Source organism: Mesoplodon densirostris, chromosome 6, assembly GCF_025265405.1.
Source record: "Mesoplodon densirostris isolate mMesDen1 chromosome 6, mMesDen1 primary haplotype, whole genome shotgun sequence".
NCBI lineage: Eukaryota > Metazoa > Chordata > Mammalia > Artiodactyla > Ziphiidae > Mesoplodon > Mesoplodon densirostris.
The window spans coordinates 20,171,438-20,198,440 of record NC_082666.1 but is presented as its reverse complement, the minus strand read 5'-3'; the positions used below and the strand labels follow the sequence as shown (position 1 = coordinate 20,198,440).

General features: G+C 48.1%; 1 protein-coding gene across 7 annotated transcripts in view; it reads left to right on the top strand.

Moving 5' to 3' along the window:
• ZNF618 (zinc finger protein 618) overlaps positions 1-27,003 on the top strand; it is a 187,910-nt gene that overhangs the window by 144,572 nt on the left and 16,335 nt on the right. For 2 of the 7 annotated variants that reach the window (XM_060101351.1, XM_060101349.1), the window contains 6 exons: positions 1,229-1,288; positions 1,830-1,919; positions 13,634-13,873; positions 17,761-17,844; positions 19,894-19,938; positions 20,911-20,988. In XM_060101351.1, coding sequence (XP_059957334.1) covers positions 1,229-1,288; positions 1,830-1,919; positions 13,634-13,873; positions 17,761-17,844; positions 19,894-19,938; positions 20,911-20,988 — 597 coding nt within the window. The remainder of the gene's footprint in view (positions 1-1,228; positions 1,289-1,829; positions 1,920-13,633; positions 13,874-17,760; positions 17,845-19,893; positions 19,939-20,910; positions 20,989-27,003) is intronic. The other 5 variants (XM_060101350.1, XM_060101354.1, XM_060101353.1 and 2 more) reach the window with 5 other exon arrangements.

The window sequence follows — 27,003 nt, the reverse complement described above, 5'->3', positions numbered from 1 at the left end:
TGGTTCAAAGTGGAGGTTTTGATCTCATGAGCCTGTGTCTGCATCAAACAACATTATATCTAAATATACAAAATAAATTCAGAAGCACAATGAATTGGAAGGATTGATCACAACATTTAGTCTTTGACAGAGCAAGGAGAGAAATAAAGGTTATATAGAGTTTGAATAATACAATTAATACAGTTGATCTAACAACTTCAGAACCTACAAAGAGCAATAATATATCTTTACCAGTGGTCCTGAATCAGTTAACAAAAATTATTTAGCTACCAAAATTTTTAAAGCTTCTATATTGGGAGAAAAGAGCATAAACAGACTAAGAAACCAATTGAGAAAAGATACTTGTAACATGTCGAATGAAATGTTGATGCCCTTAATCTATAGAGTTCTTAGCGATTTTAAAAAGGTAAACATGCCTATAGAAACATTGACTGTAAGCACAAATAGGAAAGTCACAAAAGAAAAACTAGTTCATTCATCCTCAAAAATAGCTTCCTTAGAACTCAAAGAAATGGAAAATAAAACCAGCAGTACAATGTATTTCTCCTTATCAGGCACAGTAAGAAGATGATAGTACTTAATGCTGGCTACAGTATATGGAAACAGTCATTTTGAGATCTTTCTGATGGGGGCGAAAATTGGCCCAACCTTTCAGTAAGTAGTTGGTGCTGTGTTGATCAAAAGCCTTAAAAATGCAGACCCTTGATTTATCCTGAGGAAATATGTGCAAAGATTATGAACAATAATCTTTATTTTGCAGTGGTGTGCAAAAATAATGAGCAGATGTGCAAAAATTTCTACGAGGATATGGATCACAGCTTTTTTTATAAGGGAAAAATTTTGAAACAATCTCAATGTCCTCTGGTTTAGGAGACTGGCTCAGCAAATTCCAAAGTCCAGTGGGAACCAGGCAGCCAATAAATGCAGTAGAGATCGATGTTTATTGATTTGAGCAAGATGTCTACAAAATATTGTTGATTGAATGCACCAGGTTACAAAGAGCATATAGATCAGGGCCGGCTAATTCAAGGCCCGTAGAAGCTAGACGGCTGAAGTCAGTGAGAGATGAGATGGGAGTGCAGGGTGGGGTCTGGGGCAAGTGGCCAGGTGAATGCTCCACCCCATGGGGTAGCTGCTACTCTTTTTTGGGGATTATAGATGATTGAAATTTCTCTTATATTTAAAATTTTGTATTTGTATTTATCAGTATTTTATAATTTTCCCCCAGTGAACAATATTACATCAGAAATTTTTAAGAAGAAAGAAGTTAGGCAGTGCCAAAAGAGAGGTAAAGATGAAGTCCGGTGGGACCCAAGAGGAAGACGTGACCCCTTCTGCCAGGGGGTGGGGGGTGTTTGGGGGCAGGGAAGGCCCTGGAGACAAGGTGACCCACATGTGGCCATTGCAGAGGGCAAGGCTTGAAAAGGGGCTGATAAAGAGGTTGGCACTGGAGGTCAACTCAGGACACCACACATTTCCTGAGCACCGGGGCCTGGGGGTGGAGCGATGGAGGAGGACAGCGTGTGCCAGGTACTGTTCTAAGCATGTGACATACAAATTTAATCCTCACAGCAATCCTATAAGGTGGTCCTATCATTGCCCCATTTTACAGATAGGAAAACTGAGGCACGGAGAGATTATTAGATTTGCCTAAAGTCACACAGCTTGAAATAGAGGAGCTGGGATTTGAACCCTGGCGGTCTGACTCAAGGGAGCTCCTGATTCTAGTTGGTGGTCCCAGAATGAGGAGGGGTTTGTGGGGAGGGAGCAAGCTGTTACTTCTGGATGGGAACAGGCACCCATTCCCACACTCTTCTCTCCTTGGACAGAAACCGGCAATTATACCTGTGAATTCTGCGGAAAGCAGTACAAGTACTACACGCCCTACCAGGAGCACGTGGCCTTACACGCCCCCATCAGTGAGTACCTTCTCTGGTTGGGGGAAGGGTGGGCCAGCCATAGACTGAGGCTCTGGAGTTTTGCCAGGGGAGGGTGAAAGCAAAGGTGAACTTGTTCTGGGTCAGCCTCTAGGTGTCCAGGTCTGACCTGGGGCCACCTGACTGCAGGAGCTGGGAAAAAACCCCACCCTTAAGCCAGGAAAGCCTGAGTCCTCCCCCGATGGTCTCAGAGACCTGGGCCTATGTGGATTTTGGGTTAGGAAGGGTGGGCATCATTCACCCATGTCCTTCAGCAGCCTTGTCCTCACCTCTTCCAAGCACCTCCAAATCATGTGGTCCCTGAGTCCCCACCCCCAAAGGCAGTACCGTGTAATGCAGCTTCAGTCTGAACCAGTGCAGGGCCTAACCCAGGCTAGAGGATGGTCAGTTAGACAAGACAGCTTTGCCCTTGGAGGTAGAAAGGGTAAGAAGTCAGAAGGAGTGCCAAGCCAGCCTCAGAAGCCCCGGGTATTAGTCCCAGTGGAGTCACAGGCATGTGTGTGGCCTTGGGCAGGCCCCCAATCTCTCCCTCCTCCCCTGGCCTGGGAGGGAAAGGGTTCTAAGGATCCTTCCCACAGGGACATCCTGGCCTTCCATTCTCCCGATGCAGCTGATTTCCCAGCTTCTCGTTTGGATGTCAGAGGGGGCTGTATCCTTAGATCCCCAAGTGTATGAGCTAAGAGGGCCCTCAGTCCTCAGCCAGAGTTCTGACAGGGCGGGGCTTAACAACATTGCAGGGCAGTAGGGCAGGATGTTGAAGAGGTATTTGGGAGTATCCTTGCTTTTGTTTGTCACAAAAGAGCTATGGGGATCCCACTCCACAGTCTGTGGATGGGAAGGTTTAGGTTCAGGGAGGGGAAGGGGTTATGCAAGGTCATCAGGGTGCAAGGTGCCTAGAGTACGGGAGGCCCAACCCTCCTGGAGCACTGGCAGTAGCAGCACAGGCACGTGGGCCCCTGAGGGCCTTCAGGTGGGCAGGGAGGGCTGTCCAGAGCTCAGGCGGTGGAAGAGGTAGCTTCCCCAGGAAGTCCTGCCTGCTGCGCAGAGCGGCAGGACTGAGGGGTCTCCCTGTGGGCGGGAGCACCCATCCTTAAGTGGAATACTGGGCTAAGGTTCTCATCCTGCTCGGCCCCTGACTGCTGGGTAACCTTGGACCTGTCACTTCCCTTCTCTGGCCTCAGGTTTCCCACCTGTGGGAGCTCTCGAGGTCTTTTCAGCCCAGGGGTCTGGATTCCAGTCATCTCCAGTATAAGGAGACCCTCAGGCAGGCATCTGCAGTGGCGCAACTACAGGAGCCTATCCTGCCACCCATGCTAAGCATGTATGGCTTATTTATTGCCCACCACATGGCCAGGTCCTATGTGGGGGAGAGAGGCCACAGCTTACACTGGGTGGGCACTAACCCATCCATTTGACCCACTCATGGTGCTGGTGCTGAAGCATCAGGGCTGTGGCTTGAGCTCCATGGCTCAGACCCCCCTGGGGATCCCTCTTTCCATGGGCAGGGACAGGGGCCATTGTGTGTGGGTACCTGCTTACCTGTGCTGTCCAGGGAAACAGCAACTGCCCTGCTGCCTGGTGCCCAGAGGGGATGCTACACAGAATGCACTTACAGTTAGGTGTTAGTTACAAAGCCAGCCTGCAACTTGGGTTTCAGCCTTTGGAGAAAACCTTCAGTGCTGTTTCTGCTCTTTCCCCAAATGGCTCTTGCTGGAACAAGTTGAATAAGGTCATGGAGTTAATAAGAGGAGGAGCTTGGCTTGAACCCTGACAGGCAACCTCCAGGCCCATACTCTTAACCAGGAAGTTCTCCTGGTTGGTACAGCAGGAAGAGGTGCTTCATTTGTACCCTGATTACTTCCCTAACATCCAGGTACTTCTCTCCTGAAAGGCTGTCTGCTCTTTCTCTGTTCCTCATTTTCTTGTTCTCTCTATTGTGAACTCTCTTTGTCTTTCTGCATCTGTTTGTTGAGTGCATCTCTTCTTTATTACTGAAGTCTAGGGACTCTATGATCATCTGTGTTTAAGATTACGGAGTGAGAGATTTAGGTTAGATGCAACAGAGGATTGATTCTCCAAAGCTGACCAAGAAATAGCCCCTCCAGTGGCCTTTGGATCTAGATATTTGTATGTCCATGGGTTCTGTGTGGAATTGGGGGCTGGACTTGATGGCTTCATCAAGCGGTACTCAGGGTCAGGCCTTGAGAGACCCTGGGTCTCCTGAGAGCATCCAGAGAGACGTAGGCTGACTGGAAGGAGGTCTAACTAAATGGAGTCATATAATATGTACTCTTTTGGGTCTGACTGCTTTCACTTAGCAAAATGTTTTTAAGATTCATACATGTTGTATATATCAGTTCATTCTTTTTTTTTTTACTGCTGAGCAATATTCTGTTGTGTGCAAGTACCACAGTTTGTTGAGCCATTTGCTTGTTCATTTGAATTGTTTCCAGTTTTAGGCTATTATGAATAAAGCTGCTATGAAAATGCTTGTATAAGGCTTTCTGTGCTCATTTTTCTTGGATAAATTCCAGGGAGTAGAATTGATAGGTCATAGGGGAGAGTATGTTTACCTTTTTAAGAACTGACAAACCATTTCCCAAGATGACTGTAGCACCTTTCACTCCCACCAGCCACAGATGGGAGTTGCACTTGCTCCAAATTCTTGCCAACAATTTGGCGGCAGGAAGCTATTCTGGTGAGTGTGTAGTGGTATTTCATTGTGGTGTTAATTTGTATTTTCCTGATGACTAATGATGTTGAGCACTTTTTCATTTGCTTATTAGCCATTTGTATATTTTACTTTGGAAACTGATTAAGTCTTTTGCCCATTTTTTTTGGTTGGGTTGTCTTTTTATTGTTAAATTGGAGGAGTTCTTTATATATTCTAGATCCAGGGTCTTTATCAAATATATATATTGTGAACATTTTCTCTCAGTCTTTGGTGTGACTGTTGATTTTCATATAGTATCTTTTGATGAGCAGTTTTTCATTTTAATGAAGTCTAATTTATCAATTTTTTTATGGTTAGTGTTTTCTCAGTTCTACTCAGGATATCCTTGCCTACCTCAAGGTGGTGAAGATATTCTCCTTTATTATCTTTTAGAATCTTTATACTTTCAGCTTTTACATTTAAGTCTCTGATCCATATTAAGTTAATTTTTGTGAACGATGAGAGGTATGATTTGAGATTAACTTTATTCCATATGACTGTCTGGTTGTTCCAACGCCATTTGTTGAAAAGATTGTCCTTTTTCCAGTACATTGCATTGAGACCTTTGTTGAAAATCAGTTGAATGCATATAAGTAAGTGTGAGTTTATTTCTGTTCCACTGATCTATTTGCCTGTGTTGGTGCCAACATGGTCTTATTTACTGTAAGTCTTAAATCAGGTACTCTCAGTTTTTCAACCTTGTGTATTTTTAAGAATATTTTTCTTAAAACAAGGAACTTTGCCTTGCAATATAAATGTTAGTCTTATTGCCAATTGCTACAAAAAAATCCAACTGGGATTTTGTTTAGGATTACACTGAATCTATAGACCAATCTGGGGAGAATAGACATCATAATAATAGTCTATCTTCCACTTCATGAACATAGTATATCTCTCCATTGGTTTAGGTCTATTTAAATTTCTCTCAGCAGTAGTTCATATTTTCAGAGCAGAGGTCTTTTACATATTTCATTAAATTATATCTAAGTATTTTATGGGTTTTTTTGATGCTACTGTGATTTTTTTACTTTCCAGTTTTTGTTGCTATGATTTTTATATATATTGAGTTTGTATCCTAAAACTTTGTTAAATTCACTTATTAGTTCTATTAGCTTTTTTCTAAATTTATCAGAATTTTTCTTGTACATATTGATGTCATCTGCTAATAAAGACAGCCTTACTTCTTTTTTTCTAATCTGTATTCCTTTTATTATTCTCTTTCTTCCCCATTATGCTGATTAGGACCCTCCAGTTCAATGCTGAATAAATGAAATGTGTGGATATCTCTGCCTAGTTCCCAATCATAGGGTTCAGTTTTTCATCGTTAAGTATGATCATTTTCATCATTAAATATTATGTTAGCTAAAATAGGTTTTCATAGATGCCCCTTTGTCAGTTGAGGAAGTTACCTTCTATTTCTAATTTACTGAAAGTTTTTATCATAAATTGGTGTTAGGTGTTTTTTCTACATCTGTTGAGATGATCCTATTATTCTTATCTTTTATTCTGATAATGTGGTAAATTACATGGATTGATTTTTTTTAAAAAAATAAGTCACCGTGTCTGTTCTCTATTAAAATACATTGACTATCAGAAAACCATGAAATGAACTAAAGGACATTACAGTGTTGGGATGTTTCTTCTTTTCCAGGAGAATGACTTCTTTTTTTGAGCTTCTTTTTCTTGGAAAGGCATCTAAATTGCTTTTGAGAGGGCAGTTTGTAGAGTTAATTTGCTTTCAAGCATGTGTTTTCTGATTACTTCTATCTAAAATTTCCTAGAATTTTACCTTTTTACCTTTTAATATCACTCCCCAAACTGACCCTTCAGCGGCAGGGAACTACAGTCCTAGGATTAGGATAGTGCCCCAAATTCAATCAGTAGTTTGTTAACCATGCTCATAATCAAGAAAATAAATATTTCTGGTGTTTTTTTTTTTAAAAAAAAACACCTTTATTGAAGTATATTGTCACTCAATAAAGTACCTTATTTAAAGTAAACCATTTGATTTTTTTTTTGTCTTTTTGTTTGTTTGTTTTGCGGTACGCGGGCCTCTCACTGTCGTGGCCTCTCCCGTTGTGGAGCACAGGCTCCGGACGCGCAGGCTCAGCGACCATGGCTCACGGGCCCAGCCGCTCCGCGGCATGTGGGATCTTCCCAGACCGGGGCACGAACCCGTGTCCCCTGCATCGGCAGGCAGACTCTCAACAACTGTGCCACCAGGGAAGCCCTGATGTTTTGACCTATGTATGCACCCATGAAACCCTCACCACAATCAAGATAATGAACATATCCATCACCCCCAAAAGTTTCCTTGTGCCCTTCTGTAATCCCTCACTCACCACTTCCCTACCCCCAGGCAAGCACTGATCTTCCTATTACTATAGATTAGTTTGTATTTTCTAGAATCTTACAAATATGGAATCTTATAGTATCTACTCTTTTTGTGTGTGGTGGGGTCTGGCTTCTTTCATTTAGCATAATTGTTTAAAGATTCATCCATGTTTATATGTATCAGTAGTTCATTCCTTTTCATTGATGAATAGTAGTGTTCCACTGTCTAGATGCAGATACCACAGTTTCCTTCATCCGTTTATGTATGGTTAGATATTTAGGTTGTTTCCACTTTGGAGCTAATATAAATGAAGCTGCTGTGAACATTTGTGAACACGTCTTCCTATGGACAAATGCCTTCATTTCTCTTAGGTAAATACCTAGTCTGGATCATATGATAAGTTTAACTTTTAAGAAACAGTCAGACTGTTATGCCATTTTACATTTCAACCAACAGTGTATTTTACTTTTCTTGTAATGTCCTTGTCTAAGTTGGGTATCAGAGTAATGCTGGCCTCATAAAGTGAGTTGGGAAGAGTGTTCCCTGAGTATAGTGTCAATTAGGTTATGTTGGTTAATAATGTTCAAATCTCTATACTTTTACAGGCTTTTTAAAAAATCTATTTCTTCTATTAAGTAGAGGGAGAAGCATTAAAATCTGCAACGATAATTGTGGATATGCTGTTTCTCTCCTTAGTTCTGTCAATTTTTGATTCATGTATTTTGAAACTTTGTTTTTAGGTGCATACACTGAGGATCATTATGTCTTGATGAATTGACCCTTTTTAAAATTGTGCAGTGCCCCTTTAAATCTCTGATAATACCTGTTGTCCTGAGATCTACTTTATTTGGTATTAATATAGCCACTTCAGGTTTCTTAGGATTAGTATTTGTATGATAAATCTCCTTTCATCCTTTTAATCTATGTCTTTATATATGAAGTGTGTACATATAGTTGGTTCTTGGTCCTTTATCCAGTTGGGCAATGCCTGCTCTTTAATTGAGGTGTTTAATCCATTTACATTTAATATAATTTATTGATATGGTTGATTTTAAATTTACCATCTTATTATAATTTTTCCTGTTCATCCTATCTGTTCTTATTCCTCATTTTTTCTACTTTTCTTGCCTTCTTTAATATTAATCAAGAATTTTTTTGTTTCTTCTGTTAGCTTTCTAGCTATACCTCTTTTTCTTTAGTGATTACTCTGTGGTTTATAACATTCATCTTTAATGTATTACAGTTTACCATGAATTTATAACACATCACACACAATCTGAGAACCTTATAACAACTTACTTCTGTTTACTGCCCTCCTGTCCATTGTGCTGTTCTTACAATACATATACATCTACGTAAGTTATAAACCCAATAATTTTTCTTTTTGCTTTATATAGTTATTTGTTAAAGAAATAAGAAAATGCCTTTTATATTTACCCACATATTAAAATTTTCATACTTTTTTTTCTTTTTTATAAATCTGAATTCTATGTTATGATTTTCCTTTATTCCCTGAAGAGCTTCCTTTAACATTTCTTATACTGTAGGTCTGTTGATGAAAGATTCTCTTAACTGAAAGTGTTTTTATTTCACCTTTTCTTTGGAAGGATATTTTCTTTGGATATGAAATTCTAGGTTGAGATATTTTTCTTTCAGCATTTTAAAAATGTCATTCCTTTATCTTCTGGCTTATGTTGTTTCTGATGAGAATTCAGAGATCATTCTGATTGTTATTCTGTATTTAATGGGTCTCTTTTCTCTGAATGCTTTTAAATATTTCTCTATATTACTAATTTTCAGCAATTTGATTATGATGTATAGTTTTCCTTGTGTTTATCCTGTTTGGGGTTCACTGAGCTTCTTAGATCAGTGGGTTTATATTTTTCATCAGATTTGGAAAATTTTCAGCCAGTATTTCTGCAAATATTTTTCTTCCCCAATCTCTTCCTTCTCCTATTGAGACTTTAATTACATATATATTAGATTGTTTTATGATGTTTATAGATCAGCTGAAGCTCTGTTCAGTTTTTCATCCTTGTTTTCCCTCTGTGTTTCAATTTGGATAATTTCTATGTCCTGTATACAGGTTTACTGATCTTTTCTTCTACAGTCTTACTTGTTTCATTAGAAATATCCATCAAATGAATTTTAAATTTCAGCTATCATATTTTTCATCTCTGTAATTTCCACTTGGTTCCTTTTTACATTGTTTCTTTCATTATATTCATATTATCCTTTAAATGTTTGAGCATATTTATAATAGCTGTGTTAAGGTCCCTGTCTGCTAATGCCATCATCCCTGTCATTTCTTTATGTTCCTATTGATTTTTTTCCTCTTGATTATTACTCACATTTTCCTGCTTCACCTAACAAATAAATTTTTATTCTGTGCTGAACATTGTGGATGCATGCTATGTTGTTGAGTGTGTGGATTTTGTTGTCTTCTTCTAAAAAGTGTTGAATTTTGTTCTGGCAGGCAGTTAATCTACTTACAGATCAACTCGATACTTCAAAGCCTTGTTTTAAAGCTGTGTTAGGGCAGTTCCAGAGCAGTCCTTATTCTAGGGTTAGAGTAATCCTTCTGAGGCATGGCTTTTCTGGGTCTCAACTGAATGCTGGAGGTATACAGCAAGATCTCTCTGGCAGGTGGAACGCAGACATCTCCTTGCCTTTTGCCACCTCTGAATCTTCAATCAGCTCCCCGCCCCCCCACCACCCCAGCAGCTATTGGTTGCCAGTCTTTGCAGAGGCTCCCTCTGCACAAATACAGTTTGGTGTTCAGCCAAAGACTTCAAGGGGCCTCTCTGCCCATTTCTGGAGTTGTTTTTTTTGCACAATTTCCTCCTCTTTGTTATTCTTCCCTGTAAATTCCAGCAGCCTCAGAAGCCCTGAACTCTGATCACTGTCTCTCAGATCAGTGAGATTGCAGTGCATCCTTCAAGCTCCACCTCTGTGCTGTGGTCCAGAGGGTCTATCCTAGCAGAGAGCTAGGGTGATCCTGGGGCTCACAGCAGGTCTTCTTTCATGAATCACAGTCTTGCACCATCTACATTCAGAGCCTGAAAATTCTTGTTCCATGCATTTTGTCCAGCTTTACCCTTGAATCTGGAGGAGGGCTAGTCCTGTACCAGGTATACATACCATCATGGCCAGAAGTGTAAGGTCTCCAGTTCTCTTTCTAAGACTAAAATCTGTGAGCAGCGGTTCCCAAATTAGATTCCTCTTGCATCACATCTCCCTTGCATTCCCTGCTCTAGCCTTTGAGCGCCCTATTCCCTTTTGCCTCCAATGCGTTTCCACTCCCCTCTACCGCGTTAAAGGTTTCAGGGAAATCCTCTGGTCTTCCCTGCCTCTCAGCTGCGTGGTTACCTTTCTTGAATCCTTATAGTCTCTGAATTTCTGTTCCAGTTAAAGTTTCAGCTTTACAGAAAGAAGAGACCACGTGCTGTTTTATTTTTAATATCTCTTATGTGTAAATATCTCATACCTTTCTTACTAGGCCAGTCTGCCAGTCTGAAATGCTTTCTTCCTTTCTCAGTGAGAACCCAGGTAGGAATATCAACCTGATAACATTCCATGTGAGAAGGTCAACAGATGGAGCAAAAGGTTGAGTGAAATGAGTTAGGAGCCTGGGAAGTTTATCTTGGCTCGGCACTGATCTCCTCTGTGACCCTGGCATGGTGCCCGTACCTCTCTGAGCCTCTGTGTCCCTAGCTACCTTATACCCTTGGTACCAGTGGGAGGATAACATGTGAGAAGCTTCTTGCGCCCTCTCTTGGGCATCCCATCTTTAATGTGCTCTGTTTACGTGGTTCTGAGCCATTCGTGCTTTGATTCCTGGTTCCATAATATCTGTTGAGCACTTCCTGTGTGTTGGGGAATGTGCCAGGCACTGAGTGCATGGTTGGACCAAAGTGGCAGAGTCCCTACCCCCACGGAACATACAGGGTAACGGGGAAAGAGACACTGATCAAAGATCACACCATGGGTCATCACTGGTGGCAGTCAGATCTTGGAAGGGAAGAAGGGAGACGACTGAAAGATAAATGACCAGGTGGGGTATCAGGGAGGGCTTCCAGAGGAAGTGATGTTTAGGTGGCGGTATGTAGGACCAGCAGGAGTAATCCAGGCAGAAACTGGAGGGGAGAACATGCCAGGGAGAGGGAATACCATGAGCAAAGGCCATGAAACTTGGAAGAGAGAGGGGTAGACTGAGAGGGCAAGAAGTGGGCAGGTCCCAGGCAAGGGTCCAGGGCAAGCAGGGGATGCCCGAGGGTTTATTGCGTCATGTGCTTTGGGGTGTCCTGAGCTCCCTGCCACAGGGAAGGAGGGGCTGTCCCACACGGAATGCCAGGATTTTGACAGCAGGGTCACAGACCGTGAAAAGATCTGATCCAGAGGGTCTCCTAGAAACCATTCTGCAGGTGGAGACGAGGCCAAGAGGGGAAGCACCATGCTCTGTTTATTACTCAGAAGTTCTCTGTCCCTTGTGCCCAGGTGCCCGGGGGTGTGTTGGCGCCTAAGGGGACCACATGGCCTGTGCAAAGACCTCCATGAGAAGCTGGCAGGCTTGAGCCCCCGTCCCATCCTGGCACTAACTTTTTGTGTGGCTGTAAGCTTATTAACCATTCTGGGCCTTGGTTTCCTTATTCCTAAAAAATACCATTAATAACTGTTTACATTTGAAGAGTAGTTTACCATTCAAGGTGCTTCCGTGACCTGTATGGATTCTCACAAAATCCCTGTGAGGTTGGTAGTGCAGAGATGGGTGTCCTGCTTCCATCAGTGGAGGTGAGGTGGGAAAACTGAGGCCAAGAGGGGAAGTAAAGAGTCCATGACCGCAGAAGCCGGAGGTGACAGACTTGGGATTCAGAGGTGGGGCAGGCTCACCGCACACTCAGTGCTGGTTCCGTTAAACAGTGAACCACAAGCTGTGGTCCCCAAACTGTGCTTCAGGGAGACAGGGGAGAAATCAGAGATGGGACGCTGGACACCTCCCTCAGAGTTTGATGTGTAGGTTTATCCTGGGGCTAAGAAATAAAAAATTGAGAATTGTGAGATGAGCCACCCTTCCCGTTGAACTCAGGACCTTCAAGGTCTCTCACTCTGAAAGGGAGGGAGGGAGAAAGGGGGATCATATGTAAGTATCCTTCCCCACCCACCCGTCTCCAGTTCCTGATTGAGAAAGTGAGAATCTGGAGAGTGGGTGGCGGGGAAGAGGAGTAGCGAGGGACACCTGTGTTCTCCGCAGACTGAGCCTGGGGGATTCCTCCTGGGGCTTGGGTGGGGCAGGTGAGGGCTTGCTTACGGGCCATGACCAAAGGACTCCCCATCCCCAGCTCCTGGCATCTGGCCGCTACTGAGGTGGAAAGGCAGTGATCTCCCCAGAGGGACAAGGGGGGCCAGCCTGAGTCCTCAGAGCTCACTTCAGGGCCTCGGGTCCTGTGTGACCTTGAACAAGGCCCTGACTCCTGCGTCTCTGGGCCTGGGCTTCCTCACCGGCCAGGAGTGCGCAGAGGTGGAGGGTCAGGGGGCGCCCGTTTGTTTTGGCTATGAGAGCCGTGGGCGCAGCGTCTGGTGCCCAGGATGGACACTGGCCTGGGAACAGGGCTGTAAGAAGGTCTCTCCTCTGCCCCTGAGGCAGGCAGCAGGGCAGGGTCCTTCCCAGGCTCCGGCCAGGCTCTGCGGCAAGGTGGTGCCCTCGAGATGTTCCCAGTGCCGGTGGGTTCCGTGAGCCCCTGGTCAGCCCCGGAGGGAGTCCCTTCTCTTGCCGTCTGGTCCACTCTTGCCCTCCGTGGAGAGTTGCAGTTGAGTGAAACCACTGCCTCCCCTTTCGGTTGGAAGGTGGTACTGTGGCCACATTTAGGGGCTTGCCACCCCGGTATCTACGTCTCCGGGCAGCGTGCAGGAGGCTGCCACCTGAGACCAGCTGAGCTGGAGACCCGCCGAGGGTCAGGGCCCCCCACCTCTGTTCTCAGTAACTCCAGTTTCTGCAGAGAAGGCGGACAGCGGAGGCAGGAGGTGTGGGAAATGGTGACAAAAGCTGCCCCTAACCCCACCAGAGAGCTGCTGCACTGATTTCCATTAAAGCGTCAGGCGTTGGGTCGAGCACTGTCCCCTGAGGTTGTCAATCCCAGGCAGTGCCCAGGAGCGCCACGAGCCTCTTCCCCTAAAACCGTGGGGCGACCTTGGGCCCTCTGCTCTTCCACTGTCCCCTCAGTCAGCCCTGCACGTCTCTGCTTCTCTGTCGTCTGTCATTACTGCTGAGCCAGCCTGCCTTGGAAGGAAAAGAGGCTCAGGAGTCAACATTTTAGAAAATGCATTTGAGCCTGGGTTGGCTAATTCAAGTGCCCCAAGCATGGGTCACAGGCCGAGTCCTTAGACACGCAGAGCCTGGGTTGGTCAAGGGTTATGGGTGACCCAGCCAGTGGGCTGGTCAGTGGCCTCCAAGTCACGCGGAGTGTGAGCTGGCGATCAGACTTCCCTCGAGGAGAAGCTGGGGAAGGTTCTAGACTCCCAGACTTTCTCAGGCTCCAGGTGAGAGCCAGAGCCCTTGCTCTCTGTGGACCAAGAAGTTTTGGCCCTCGAGCATAGGGGTACTTGGTCGGCTCCAAGCGCCCTCGGCAACTGAGAGCGTGACCCTCTCAGGTACTGCCCCCGGGTGGGAGCCACCGGACGATCCAGACACGGGCTCTGAGTGTTCGCATCCAGAGGTCTCCCCGTCTCCACGCTTCGTGGCAGCGAAGACCCAGACGAACCAGTCGGGGAAAAAGGCTCCGGCCTCCGTGGTCCGATGCGCTACCCTCTTACACCGCACCCCTCCAGCCACCCAAACCCCGACGTTCCGCACTCCAAATTCAGGATCTCCGGCAAGCAAGGCAACTGCAGGTACCAATGGCCTATGTTACCCTCACACTTCCTCCACTCCCCGCCCTTCTCCCCACCTGCCACAGCTGTGCACGGGGTCACTGTTCCCTCGCAAGAGTGAGGGTGGTGGTCCCTAGCTCTCTGGGACGCATCTGGGTCCCGGCTCTCCCTCAGGCTGGCCCTGTGACCACGGCAAGCCACCTAGCCTCTCTGAGTCTAGGTTTTCTTACCCTAAATCAGAGGGTTGTACAAGATGGTTTGCCAACGAATTTTTTTAAGTAGGAGAATATTTTTCTCCCCAAGTCATGGCCTAAGGGGTTTTAAATTCTTTTCAATTAATTGCCAACATTTGAGCATTAGGAGATTTTTATATGAAACTTTTGATTTCTGGCTTACGTTGGAAAGTCGGATCCGGCAGTCCTGGGCCCACCTTCCTCAGGGCAGCAATTGCCTTGGGGCCAAGCCACACCTGCCTCCTTCAGTAGAGCGTGTGCTCTCCGGTTTTCCGCAGTCCCCACCGCTCCCTCCTGCCTCCCCAATGCAGTGGCCACGTGGCAGGTGCCATGTCTCATTGTGATCACACTGTTGTCTGTCTCGCATCCAGCCCAGTTCATCCATTTACGTCACCTGCCTGGACCCTCTTGGCATGAGTTTGCATCCCCCATTTTTCAGAAAACCCAGTCTAAAAACTCATTTCTATGAAGAGCTGCTCTCCATGAAGAAGTGTTTGGCTGGGAGCTCTGTTCTCTTGGCCTCCCTACCTCACTCTTCAGGAAACCCCTCCATGAGCCATAGCCCAGCGGGAAGCCAACGGATGCCCACTCCAGTGTTGTCTGAGTCTACGCAGAAGGGGCTCAGACTCTGGAAGGGTGAACAGGCAGTGAAAGGTGCACACCAGCCATTTCTTAGCAGTTATCGGGGAAAACTGATAAGACACACTGTGTGCTGAGGACCAGCTAATCAGGAATCCTGATTCACACCTGGACGGAAAGAGCCTTGGGCCTCCCGCCTAGATATGTGGGATGTAGGGTAGGGTGATGACTTGGTCCTTCTGGGACTGTGGGCCTTTCAGATGCCCTCAAGAGGCCCAAAGTTATCCATTAAAAATATACAAGTGATCAAACTGAGAACTCACTCAAATGAACCAGGGGGCTGGACCGATTACAGCCACGTGATGAGTTGTACTCGCCTTTACTCTGGTTCAGAAAGCTAACCAGGAGCAAGGATGTGGCTCTTAAAAATGTTTGGGGCCTCCCTGGTGGCGCAAGTGGTTGAGAGTCCGCCTTCCGGTGCAGGGGATGCGGGTTCGTGCCCCGGTCTGGGAGGATCCCATATGCCGCGGGGCGGCTGGGCCCGTGGGCCATAGCCGCTGGGCCTGCGCGTCCGGAGCCTGTGCTCCGCAACGGGAGAGGCCACAACAGTGAGAGGCCCGCATACCGAAAAAAAAAAAAAAAAAAAAAAAAAAAAAAAAAAAATGTTTGAAGCTATGCTTATTGTGCTTAGATCTCCCAAAAGGAGAGTAAGTAGTTAATCAACTTTGAAGGTAATGGTTTTCAGCTACTGTGTAGAGAAGGGCTAGTAGCCATTGTTTTTTGGCAACAGTAGTTATAAATCAGTTAAACAGGCTGGTCATCACGGACTTATTCGTGGTAGATACTGGCTCAACTAAATAATGGGATCACGGCTTTCAGATCATGATTTTACTCTCGACCTTGTGGCTGGGAGTTTTTGCATCTGCAGTTTCTGCAGAGAACTGCCTGTAGGGCCTGTGTGGTCTGTGGCAGCTCTCAGAACCCAGAGTCACCATGTAAGCATCAGAAAGCGATGGGGCTTGCCTCTGGCTGCCTTTATGTGACCTGGAAGCCTTGTGGTGGGTGTCACACCTGGATTCCTAGCTGCGCAGGTCAGGGGACACCAGGTTGTGAGCTGGAGCCTGCATGTTGGAGCTGGAAGTCATTACTGCCCCGGTCATGCTAGAACAGGTAGCCGCTCCCGTGTGTGCGTGTGCGTGTGTGTGTGTGTGTGTGTGTGTGTGTGTGTGTGCCCGGGGATGTCCCCTGTGGAGCCGCTCGCTGGTTTTCAGCCAGAGGTGCCTATAGCAGGGATGGCTGATCAAAATCTGCTTTATCAGCTGAGCCATAGGAGGCTAATTATAAGAGTTTGTAACCTTAGTTGTGCTGAATTGTACCAATATGTTGGTCAGGCTGCACGAAAATCCTCCACAGATGGGTAACCATCCCCTGCACGCATGAGGGTTAAGATGGGGAAAGGAACCACTTCCCTGCCCCGGCCCTTTGTAAAAAGGAAGCATCTGTCCCAAGAATGAAATCTCCTGCCATCTTAAAGGTTTAGGAGCTTAGTCAGCCCCAGGAACTTGACAACCTCACTCTCTCTGGGTTTTCATCTATAAGATGGGAATGACAGCGTGGACCTCATAGGGCGATTGGAGGATAATGTGGATGTAAAGCATCTGGACCAGTGCCTGGCCCATAGCAGATGCTTCGTAATAAGAGTCCCCCCGTTTTTCCTAGGTAAAGAATTGAGGGGCTTTCTTTGCCAATTTACAGATGGTATCTTGAAGTGGGCAGGTGTGTAGCGCTCAGTCCAGGCATTTTACAGACAGTTAGAAGAGAGGGTCTTGTGTGTGGTGATGTCAACAGCCTCTGCAAGCAGGAGGCACTGTCAGAGTCGGGGGCAGGGGAATTGAGCAGGGCCTATAGGAGCCACCTGGGGCTTCCTTTCCCATCACCCCAGTGATCATCTGGAACCCCAGCCCCCATTGTCTGAGCGCTTGCCTCCTGGCATAGGGTGGCCTGGGTGACAATGGCATTTCCCAGAGTGGGTTCCCAGAATCACCATTTTTGAAGGATGTTAAGGAATCTCATATTTTTTAATGGGCTTCAGTGGCTGATTATATTTGGGAAGGTTGGGTTCAGTGAAGCTAGATGGGTCTCTGGTCGAACTTCTCAGAGCCTTTGATATCCTCATGCAAGCTGTTTCTCCTTAAGAAAGGCTGCTGGGTCAGCTGCTCATCCCAGATTGACTTGTTCCCAGAAGCCTTTATATCCTGGCACATCCAGCATCCCCAGTGAGCAGCTTGGAAAAGCCGTCACCTTCTGGCTCAGACGTTCGAGACAGAACGTTGGTGTTTCCCACCTGGTTGGACCCTTTCTCTGACTCCGGCGTTGACAGAGAGTTCTGGGAGAAGGCGAGCCACTCAGGAAGGCGCGTCAGTGGAGATACCCCAGAATCACTCAGGGAGCCAGTCCCTTGCCCCCGGTGAACCCCGACCAGACCTCCCCTGGTCTTTGGCCTCCCAGGGTGTGGGGCTACCCGGCTCAGCCTATCATGACTTCTCTGCCACCCAGGGACCCCTTCCGCTCTCTGGCCCTCCTGCTCTGCCAGAGCCACTGCCAGAAAACAGTCTGTCACCCTCCCTGCTCCTTGGTGGGACCTGTGTCAGCAGAATCTGGCAGAGCAAGTAGCGAGTGGCAAATCCAGATGACTTAGTGTCACGTGTGGCTCCCCAGGGGTCAAAGATGGGAGACCCTGGCCTGTGTGCCATCTACTCAATCAGTTGGAGCTCAGGAGTGCGCCCACATCGCACACACATCCCCCCTGTGCCTGGACCTCCACCCACCCTGGGCACTGTCGGGGACCTCCTGGGACCCTGATGAGGTATCAGGCAATTCAGGTGAGCCTGAGGAACTGCAAGTTTGGGGTTTGGGGTTCTGGAGCCCATCCCTCTGCTGGTTGCCCAGCATAAAGCCTCAGGCACTCACCCAGCCCAGGGACCGGGGCAGTTCCCACGTCCCTGGCCTCCCAAGCCCCCTCTGGCATGCCCCTCCCTTAGGACCTGTTGCTGACCAATCACCGTGGTTTTTCCTTGCTCTCCTCTCCCCACCCAGCAGAAAGCGCTTTCAGTCGGAGGGTAGAAGGCAAAGCACAAAACCACTTTGAAGAGACGAATAGCAGTTCCCAAAACTCCAGCGGTGAGTGTGCCCCATGACAGTCACCCTGTGCTGCCATCACAATCTGCTCCGGGATCTTTGTGGTGCGTGATGGGGCAGGGTGTTGGGAGGAGGCTGAGGGCGGAGCATTAGAGGGCGGCCAGAGCCCGGCAGAAGCGGGAGGGGCCCTTTTTTCCAGGGACATCCCTCCGGGCCTCAGGAGCACCTCCGGGACTCTTGGTCTCTTCCCCATGGAGAGAGGAACTCCCCTGCCCCATGACCTGCGTGATATACTGACTCGGGTGGCCCCCTTTGAGCCATTGCTATGTTTATAGGATGAACATCACAGCCATTTTTTTTTCCAGAAGAAGCAAAGCGGGTACAGTAGAGAGAGCTGTGGCCTAAGAGCCGGAGGCCCCAAGTTCTGGTCCCCTTTTGGACCTGGGAACATCCAAAGGTTCCCTTCCAGCCCGTACCAGCCCAAATAGGCTTGCCTGAGGTTCCCAGTGATGTTTTGGCGCCCCCTGGTGGTTGCCTCCTGCAGGACTCTAGCGGAACCCTAGAGCACCTTAGAGCAGCCAAAATCCACTGTCCCCAGCCAGACCTGGGGCCAGCCTGGCGGAGCCATGTGTGATCACAAGCAGCCTCTGCCCGAGAAAGGCACAGCAAGCTGGTCTGCACAGTGCCAGCCAGGGCAGGGTGTAAAAAAGATTTTGATGCTTCCTTTATACTAAGGTAAACCGTCACTCACTTTCTTGCTCCATTAAAGTTTAATTCACCAGATTAGGTGTTGGCCTGTGCTCAGCACCGTGCTGGGCACTGCCTGGGTGCAGACAGATGACGCACGTGGCTTGACCACCAGTCAGGGGCTTTATGAAACATCCAGGAGCGCAGACTTGCACATGCAAGCTTCCTCACAGTGATCTGAGCTCCAGCCAAGGCTCGACCCTAGCTCCACCATCTACAAGCTGGTGACGTGAGCTCGCCTCTCAATTTCACCTCTGCTGTGGAATGGGAATGGCACACACGTCCCTGTGGTGGGGAATATTCAGAGGGTGCCCTGCAGAGTTTACACACTCACATGGTAGGCTGTTTTGGAGGTGGTGTTTTTTTTTTAAGTAAACCAAGTGATCTGATGAATAAGTGCTCCGAGGAAGGGAGTGAGGTGTGCCGTGGGAGCCCCGAGGATGTTGCCACGATCCTTTAAACCGTAGAGAGCATGTCGACTTTTCCAAACTGCTTCATCCTTTTGGAAGGTATAACCCACTCAGCCCCTCCAAAAGGTGAGCCTTAAAGAACTGGAGTGACTGGCCCAAGGCCACACAGGAATAAGCAGCAGAGCCAGGACTGAAACCGCGGTCTGCCAGGCTGCACCCCCTGCCTCTCCTTCCACCAGAGCCGATGTTCAGAATTGGGAATGACGGTGTGAAGCGCCGCTCCCGCCGGCAGCCACCATTTATTGAGCGCTTACTGTGTGCCTGGCACGTGTTCAGAGCTGTATGTGTCTTAACCTGTTTTCATCCTTACCACAGCCCAGTGAGGGTCAGTGTTATTGTTATCCCCACTTTTTGGATGAGGAAACTGAGGCTCAGGAGAGGTCGATTGTTGCCCCAGGTCCCCAGCTTGTGAGCGGTGGAGCCAGGATTCCCGGTGTAGTCCGTCTGGCCCCGTTCTGCCGCCTCCTGCCCGTGAGGCTCACCTGACCACGCCAGGAAGCACGGGGAGCTGCCAGCAGACAGAAAAGCCCTCAAAGCGCAGCCCTCCCTTGGCCGCTCTGGTGTTTGGTGCCAGACAGTACCAGCCCGGTGCCAGGACCTAGAAGCGGCTCCCAGCTCCCGGTCCTGAACCGGGCAGCCACGCGTGGATCTTTCCTCCTTAGTGCTCTGTGGGCTGACTTTTGGAAAGTTGGGGGTGTCCTGGAGGGATGGCCCCGGCGGATCTCGCCCTGCCCGTGAGCCAGCCGCACCCCATCTGCCCCCTCGTCCTCCGAGAGCCCATCTGGCTCACTCCTTCCTAAGGCCAGAAGTCATGACTGCAATCTCCGAGCACCAGAACCAGAAGAGACTTAGCTAAACTGTTTCTCTTTTGCAGAAACTGCAAGTCCCCTGATTTCCAATCCTTTCCCTCTCCTACAGAGTAAGTGATGGTCCCGTCGGGGGGCTGGAGAGGGCGAGGCAGGGCAGGGCATGAACTCCGCCAGCCACACGTTCGGGACCTCCCCAGAGCAGCAGACCTGGGCCGCCCTTCCAGGTAGACCCAGGTGGAGGTGATGGAGGCACAGGGAGACCCAGCCCAGGCGGGTGGAGGAGTTTGGACAGGTGTCGGGCGGAGCTGTGACCATGGGTGGCCTGACTCTGGCACCCCCAGCCCTGCAGGAACAAAGCCTCCCCTTCCTGCTCACGGGGGCAGCCTCAGGGCGCCTCTTCCGAGCGCACCTCCGCCATCCTCCCGCTCTCTGTTCCCTACTCGGTTTTGCTGTCTCCTCTCTTTCTTTTTCCTTCCGCGTCCCTCTGCTGGGCGCGTGCTCGCGTTCCTGTGTGCTCTGATTCTTGCCGCCCTCCGGCCCGCTCCTCTTCCCTTTCCTGTCTTATCCCTGCTTCTCTAGCTCTTCTGTGTTTCTCCACTTCTCACCCTTTCTCTCACCCCTTCTCTCCTTCTCTTTACTGCCCTCCATGTCCATTATGTTGTTTTTGGTTCATTCATACGTCCATTCATTTGTTCACTCAGCAAACAGTGCCGTCTGTGTGCTTCCACCGGCTGAGAGGTGGGCTGTGGAACAAATTAGACGTGGTCTCCGCCCTGAGAGAGCTCTTGGTCCCTTAGTGTTATCCCCAGCGCCCAGAACAGCGTGGCACACAGTGAGCACTCGATAAATGCCGCTTGACTGCACTCGGCGGTCTTTATCTGCCAGTCTTCCTCTCTCCATTGCTCCTTCCCCCGCAGCCTCTCCCCCGCTAGCTAGTGACAGGGGGGCAGACAGGCCCAGAGCCCCGAGTGCACAGCCCCCATGTGTGTCTGGGTGCCCAGTTCCAAAGCTGCCTGCGGCCCAGCAGAGAGGCACCCGGGTTTGTGCTGCCCCTAAAACGGCTGCTCCGTTTCTCCCTGCAGAGCCCTACACGTGCGGCGCCTGTGGAATCCAGTTCCAGTTCTACAACAACCTGCTGGAGCACATGCAGTCCCACGCGGGTAAGGGCCCCACGGTGGACAGGGGCGGGGTACTGAAGCCCGCCTTATCCCTCCCACCCTCAGATCCTGTGAAAGGCAGAGACGGCCAGGGCCAGCCTGCGGCCGCTCTCCCAAAAAACAGTCACAGGTTGCGGGAGCCCTGGTTACTCCGCTGTAAGTCAGGGTGGTCTGTGCCCTGCGGGGGCAGCTGGCTTGGTGGCAGCGTAGCCAGAGAGGGGGTCGGAGCTGGAGAAGGCTTCCAGAAATTGTGACCTCTGCCCGGAGCCTAGAGGCCAAACAGGAGCTGAGCAGGACAGAGTCCTGGGCGTGTGTAGGGTTGAGTGTGGTTTGAGACCCAGGTGAGCGGAGGAAGGGGGGAGGGCAGTGGAGAGGGCTCAGCCCAGGGCAGCCTGGGGCGAGCCCCATTGCTTTCGCAGTCATACCCCCGAAGCAGCAGTCCTCAAATGTGAGTGTGCATCAGTCACGAGGAGGGCTGTTGACAGCTCAGATTTCTAGGCCGCACTCTGAACTTCAGATGCGTGGGTCTAGGGCGGGGCCCAGGACTCGCATTTCTGATAGGTCCTCAGGCCATACACACCTGGCTTGTCCGGGACCACACTTTGAGAACTGCTGCTGTAGAGCCACAGCTAGGAGTCTGCTGTCTGGACACCCTTTTTATCAGTTGTTTCGCCATCTGTCCAGCTTACAGTGTCAGCTCCCTCACTAGACCACCAGCCTCCAATTTTAGGTTTTGGTCATAGTAGCACTGATTTCTTTTTTTCTTTTCTTTAACGTCTTTATTGGAGTATAACTGCTTTACACTGGTGTGTTAGTTGCTGCTGTATAACAAAGTGAATCAGCTGTACGTATACATATATCCCCGTATCTCCTCCCTCTTGCGTCTCCCTCCCTCCCACCCTCCCTACCCTACCCCTCTAGGTGGTCACAAAGCACCGAGCTGATCTGATTTCTGATCTGATCTCTGTTTTAGGCAGAGCTGATCTGATTTCTGATCTGATCTCTGTTTTAGGCAGGCAGACACTGTTTGCTTTAACAGGTAAATCCCAAATTCTCGGTGGTTTGACATAACCACTTCCTTCTCAGCCACATCACAGCCTAATGCACGTGGCCTTCCACGTGGAGATTCAGGGACCCAGACTCCTTCCTTCCTGTGTCTCCATCCTCCCCCGGATCACAGAGTCCTCTCTCTCTGACTGACGGGCAGGGAGAGAGGCACACTTCCTTCTTTACCACTTCAGACCGCAAGTGACACATACATGCTCAAATTCCAGAGCCCTGCCCAGGGACAGCCCGACAAGGGAAGCGGGAACATGGGGGAGACAGCTCGCTGACCCCGCCCCCCTTCCCGCAGGGTGATCCTCTGGAGGCATTGGAGGTGATGTGAGAAAAGCGCCTGACACAGACGGTGGCTCAGTAAAGGCCAAAGGGGAGCTGACCAGGAAAGAGACTGAGTGTTTGCTTAGCTGTTGTCACTTCTGCTGTCCCTGTGGTTGTTGTTGTTAGTTACTGCTTGTCTCTCTCTTAGGTTTCTGAATCTTTCACATCACCTTCCAGGTCTGGCCTGACTAGCACAGAGTATTACAGGGCGAGACGCTCTTCAGGCAGGTGCTGTTCTGTTACTGTGACCCCTCTTCATTCATTCATTCATTTATACAGCGTATATCTATTGGGTGTCTGCTGTACACTAGGCACCAACTCGCGTGATTTTGGGTGGGAGGGAGATAATTTATTTATAATGTACTCATTAAAATCAGTGCAGGCGGGCTTCCCTGGTGGCGCAGTGGTTGGGAGTCCGCCTGCCGATGCAGGGGACACGGGTTCGTGCCCCGGTCCGGGAGGATCCCACATGCCACGGAGCGGCTGGGCCCGTGAGCCATGGCCACTGAGCCTGCGTGTCCGGAGCCTGTGCTCCGCAGTGGGAGAGGCCACAACAGTGAGAGGCCCGCGTACCGCAAAAAAAAAAAAATCAGTGCAGGGACTTCCCTGGTGGTCCAGTGGTTAAGAATATGTGCTTCCGATGCAAGGGGTGCAGGTTCAATCCCTGGTCGGGGAACTAAGATCCCACATGCTGCACGGCACGGCCAAAAAATTTAAAAATAATAATAATAAAATCAGTGCAGAGCTGGACTGACTGCCATGACACGTGAGTTCCAGTCCTCTCTAACCGACGTGTCTCTATACCATGTGACCTCAGGCAGGAAACTTTGTCGTCGTCCCCCCCCACACTCTGATTCTCCATCTCTAAAACAAGGGCACACAGACCTGCGATCTCCAGCTGCCCTCCTTACACCAAGGTTCTGTCTTCACGTGTCTCACACCTCCTGCTTGCCTTTGCTGTCAGCCATCCTGCACCAGGGAAGGCCTTGAACGCACTCAGAGCACTTAGACTTGACCCCGTGGGGAACCAGTAGCCAAAGTTAGAAGGATGCTGGGGACCACGGCCTGAGCACAGCACTTGGGCCCGAGACCCCCACGGCCCCATCTCTGCTCCCTTCTCCTCCGAAACCCTCTGCCCCTCTGCCAGCTCTGGAAGCTGAGCCCTAATTAGGGAAGAGTCTGGGTGCCAGTGCTTCTCTGTCCCTCAGGCGGTTGGGCGGAGGCCATTAACATGCAAATCAAGGGTGCGCCTGGGGGTGCCCCACCTCCCCCAAGCATCCCAACTTGTTTTCGGAGAAGAGCTTTGGGCTGCTTTGTTCTGGTTCAGTGCTGGCAGAGAATGCCTTGCCGGCAATCCAGTGCAAAGCCAGGCTGAATCCCAGCCAGGCTGAGTCGGGATTAAAGGATTGACTCCATAGAGAGAAATTAAGCATCATGATCTGCGCAGTTCACGGCGCTGCTGATAGGGGGATCAGCCTCGAATAACAGCAATCTCATTAAGAGGCTGCTGAATGGCACAGGGTAATTCCCGCTAATAAACTTCCTTTCTGCGCTGTAGGAAAACCTTCCTGGCCCCTGGTGACAGTTTAGGAGCAGGTTTTGGCAGCAGTAATACTAAAGATAGCTAACACTTAGTGAGCGATTACTGTGTGTCAGGCCTGCTTATTGCGTCAGGGCTCCTCAACAAGCTGGTTGGCATTATCATCCCCATTATACAGATGAAGAAACGGAGGCTCAGAGAACATAATCACTAGCCCAAAGTTGCATGGCTCGTAAAAAGTACCTCACATCGTTGAGTTCTTACCTATTAGCTCATTTGATCCTCAGAACATCCCTCTGAGTTGGGTCCACATTAGCTCACCTTTATAGATAAGGAAACTGAGGTTAAAAGGGCTAAGTATAGAAAATGGAAGCACATATTTTGGGCAGAAGAATGTCAGTTAAAAATTACTTATCAATAAGAAAATTATTAGGCCTGTGCAACAATTAATGATTTAAATAATGATCATAATATTTAATAAATATAAACTGTTTCCATAATGTTTTGCCTCCAGAATGCAATAGCTCATTTCCTCAACTGTTATCAGTAGGTCAGATGCTTTGATTTTTTTCCAAGTTATAGTGCTGTTTTGCTTGTTTGTGTTTAGAAGTGTGCATTATGCAGTTCATTTTAGTGTGCTATTTCTGTGTTGTTTACTTTTTGTTCTTTTAATAAAAAGTGTAAATTTCTAAATAAAATAAAATGGCTAAGTAACTTGCCCAAGGCTCTGCAGCCACAGTATCAGACCAGGATTCTGACCCTCCCATGAACTCCAGAGCCGGTGCTCTGAACAGCCACCCTCTTCAGCAGGGTAGATGGGGTGGAGGATTAGGGATGGGGGAAGCCCCTTCAGAGGTCCTCTCTTCTAGTCTCTTTTCAAGTAGTCGGGGGACTGCAGCTAAGTGAGGCCTGGGGACTTTCCCAGGAGGCAAAAAAGTTGGCAACTCAGAGTGGTAGGATTTGGGAATGGCCACATTTAATTTCTGATACCTTTGAGCTACTTCACCTCTCTGGGCATCGGTCTTCTCATCTGTAAAGTAGGCTCATCACCATTCTCCACAGGCTGGGTGAGGGTTCTGGAGATGATGTATGTAAAGTATTAAGGGCTATGGCACATTCTAAAATAAGACTGAATAATGCAGGTTTCTCTTTTTCCATCCCCTGCTAGAAACAACTGCTTCCTTCTTTCTGCAACTGATCCCTCCTTGGGAGAAAGCCTTTATTCCAGCTTTGCATCCTGCCCTTTACAGATGTCTGTGTATCTGTACGTGTGTGAGCATGTGTATCTGTGGTACGTAGGGTTAGCCACACTGAATAAACCTTGTTTCCAGCTCAAGCTATAGAGCATTTACTGAGTACCTCACCCATTTAGCAGCATTATCTGTGAGATAAGGAGAAAAAATGTTTTTTTCATAAGCCATGCTAGACATCATTATCTAATTAGAGGTTGAGTAATCCCAATTTCAAGCCTTGCAGAAAGGCAGAGAATGAGGGAATCGCCCTGCAGCTTGCCCAGCCCTGGGATTTTGGAAGGAGGAGGGGAAACTGAGCCCTAGAGAATTGAAGTGCCTAACTCAAGGTTATAATACTCAGCCAAAGCCTGGTTCAAATCCCAGGCTTCCAAATCTCTGTACTCTAGCAGAGAAAGTCAGTAAGAATGGCTGCTGGTTTCCATTTTAAAATTTGTGTTTCTCTTTTTTACACGTGAGGTCTATTCATTAAAGGAATTTGGGAAAATGCAGAGAAGTTGCAAAATGAAGACTCAGCCATAATCTCACTACTCAAAGTTAGCCACTGTTACTTTTTTTTTAAACAAATATTTATTGAGTATATATGGTGTACTGCTATAAAGTGAATGGTTTTTTGTTTTTTTTTATTTTTGGCTGCGCTGGGTCTTCGGTGCTGCGCGCGGGCGTTTCTCTAGTTGAGGCGAGCGGGGGCCACTCCTCGCCGCGGTGCGCAGGCGCCTCACCGCAGTGGCCTCTCTTGTTGAGGAGCACGGGCTCTAGGCGTGAGGGTCAGCAGTTGTGGCTCACAGGCTCCAGAGCGCAGGCTCAGCAGTTGTGGGGCGCAGGCTTAGCCACTCCGCAGCATGTGGGATCCCCCCGGACCAGGGCTCGAACCCGTGTCCCCTGCATTGGCAGGCAGATTCTTAACCACTGCACCACCAGGGAAGCCCAACTGTTACTCTTTTAATGGTTTCTTTTCAGTCTATTTTAAAATCAGATTTATTGAGATATAATTTACATAAATAAAATTCACCAATTTTAAGAGTACAGTTTGATGGGTTTTGATAAACGTATAGTCATTTAACCACTATCACAAGCACAATGTATGGTGTTACCGTCAACCCAAAAAGTTCCCTTTGCAGCAAGTCCCTTTCCCAGGCCCCCACCCTGGCAACCACTGTCTGCTTTCTTTTGTTATAGTTTTGCCTTTACTGGAATTTTGTATAAATGGAATTATATGATATTTAGTCATTTGTGTCTGACTTCTTTCACTTAGCATACTTTTGAGACTCATCCATGTTGTTCTGTGATATCAGTATTTCTTTTTATTTCTGAGTAGTATTTCGTTGTTTGGATATACCACAATTTGTTTATCTATTCCCCTACCGATGGACATTTAGGCTGTCTCCAGTTTGGGGCTATTACGAATAAAGCTGCTGTGAATGCCCAAGTCCCTGTGTGGACATTTTTTTTTTTAACATCTTTATTGGAGTATAATTGCTTTACAATGTTTTTAACTACTAGGTAGATACCTAGGAGTAGAAATGCTGGGTCATTTGGTCACTCTATATTTAACCTTTTAGGGAACTTCCATACTGTTTCCTAAAGTGGCTACACCATTTTTACATTTCCACCAACAGTGTACGAGGGGTCCAGTTTCTCCACATCCTTGATAACGCTCGTTATTATCTGACTTTTTGATTATAGCCATTCTAGGGCATTAAGGGATATCTCGTGGTGATTTTAATCTGTGTATTCCTGATGACAAATGATGTTGAACACTTTTTCATGTGCTTATTGGCCATTTAAATATCTTCTTTGGAGAAATGTCTATTCAGATCCTTTGCCCATTGTTTAATTGGGTTTTTT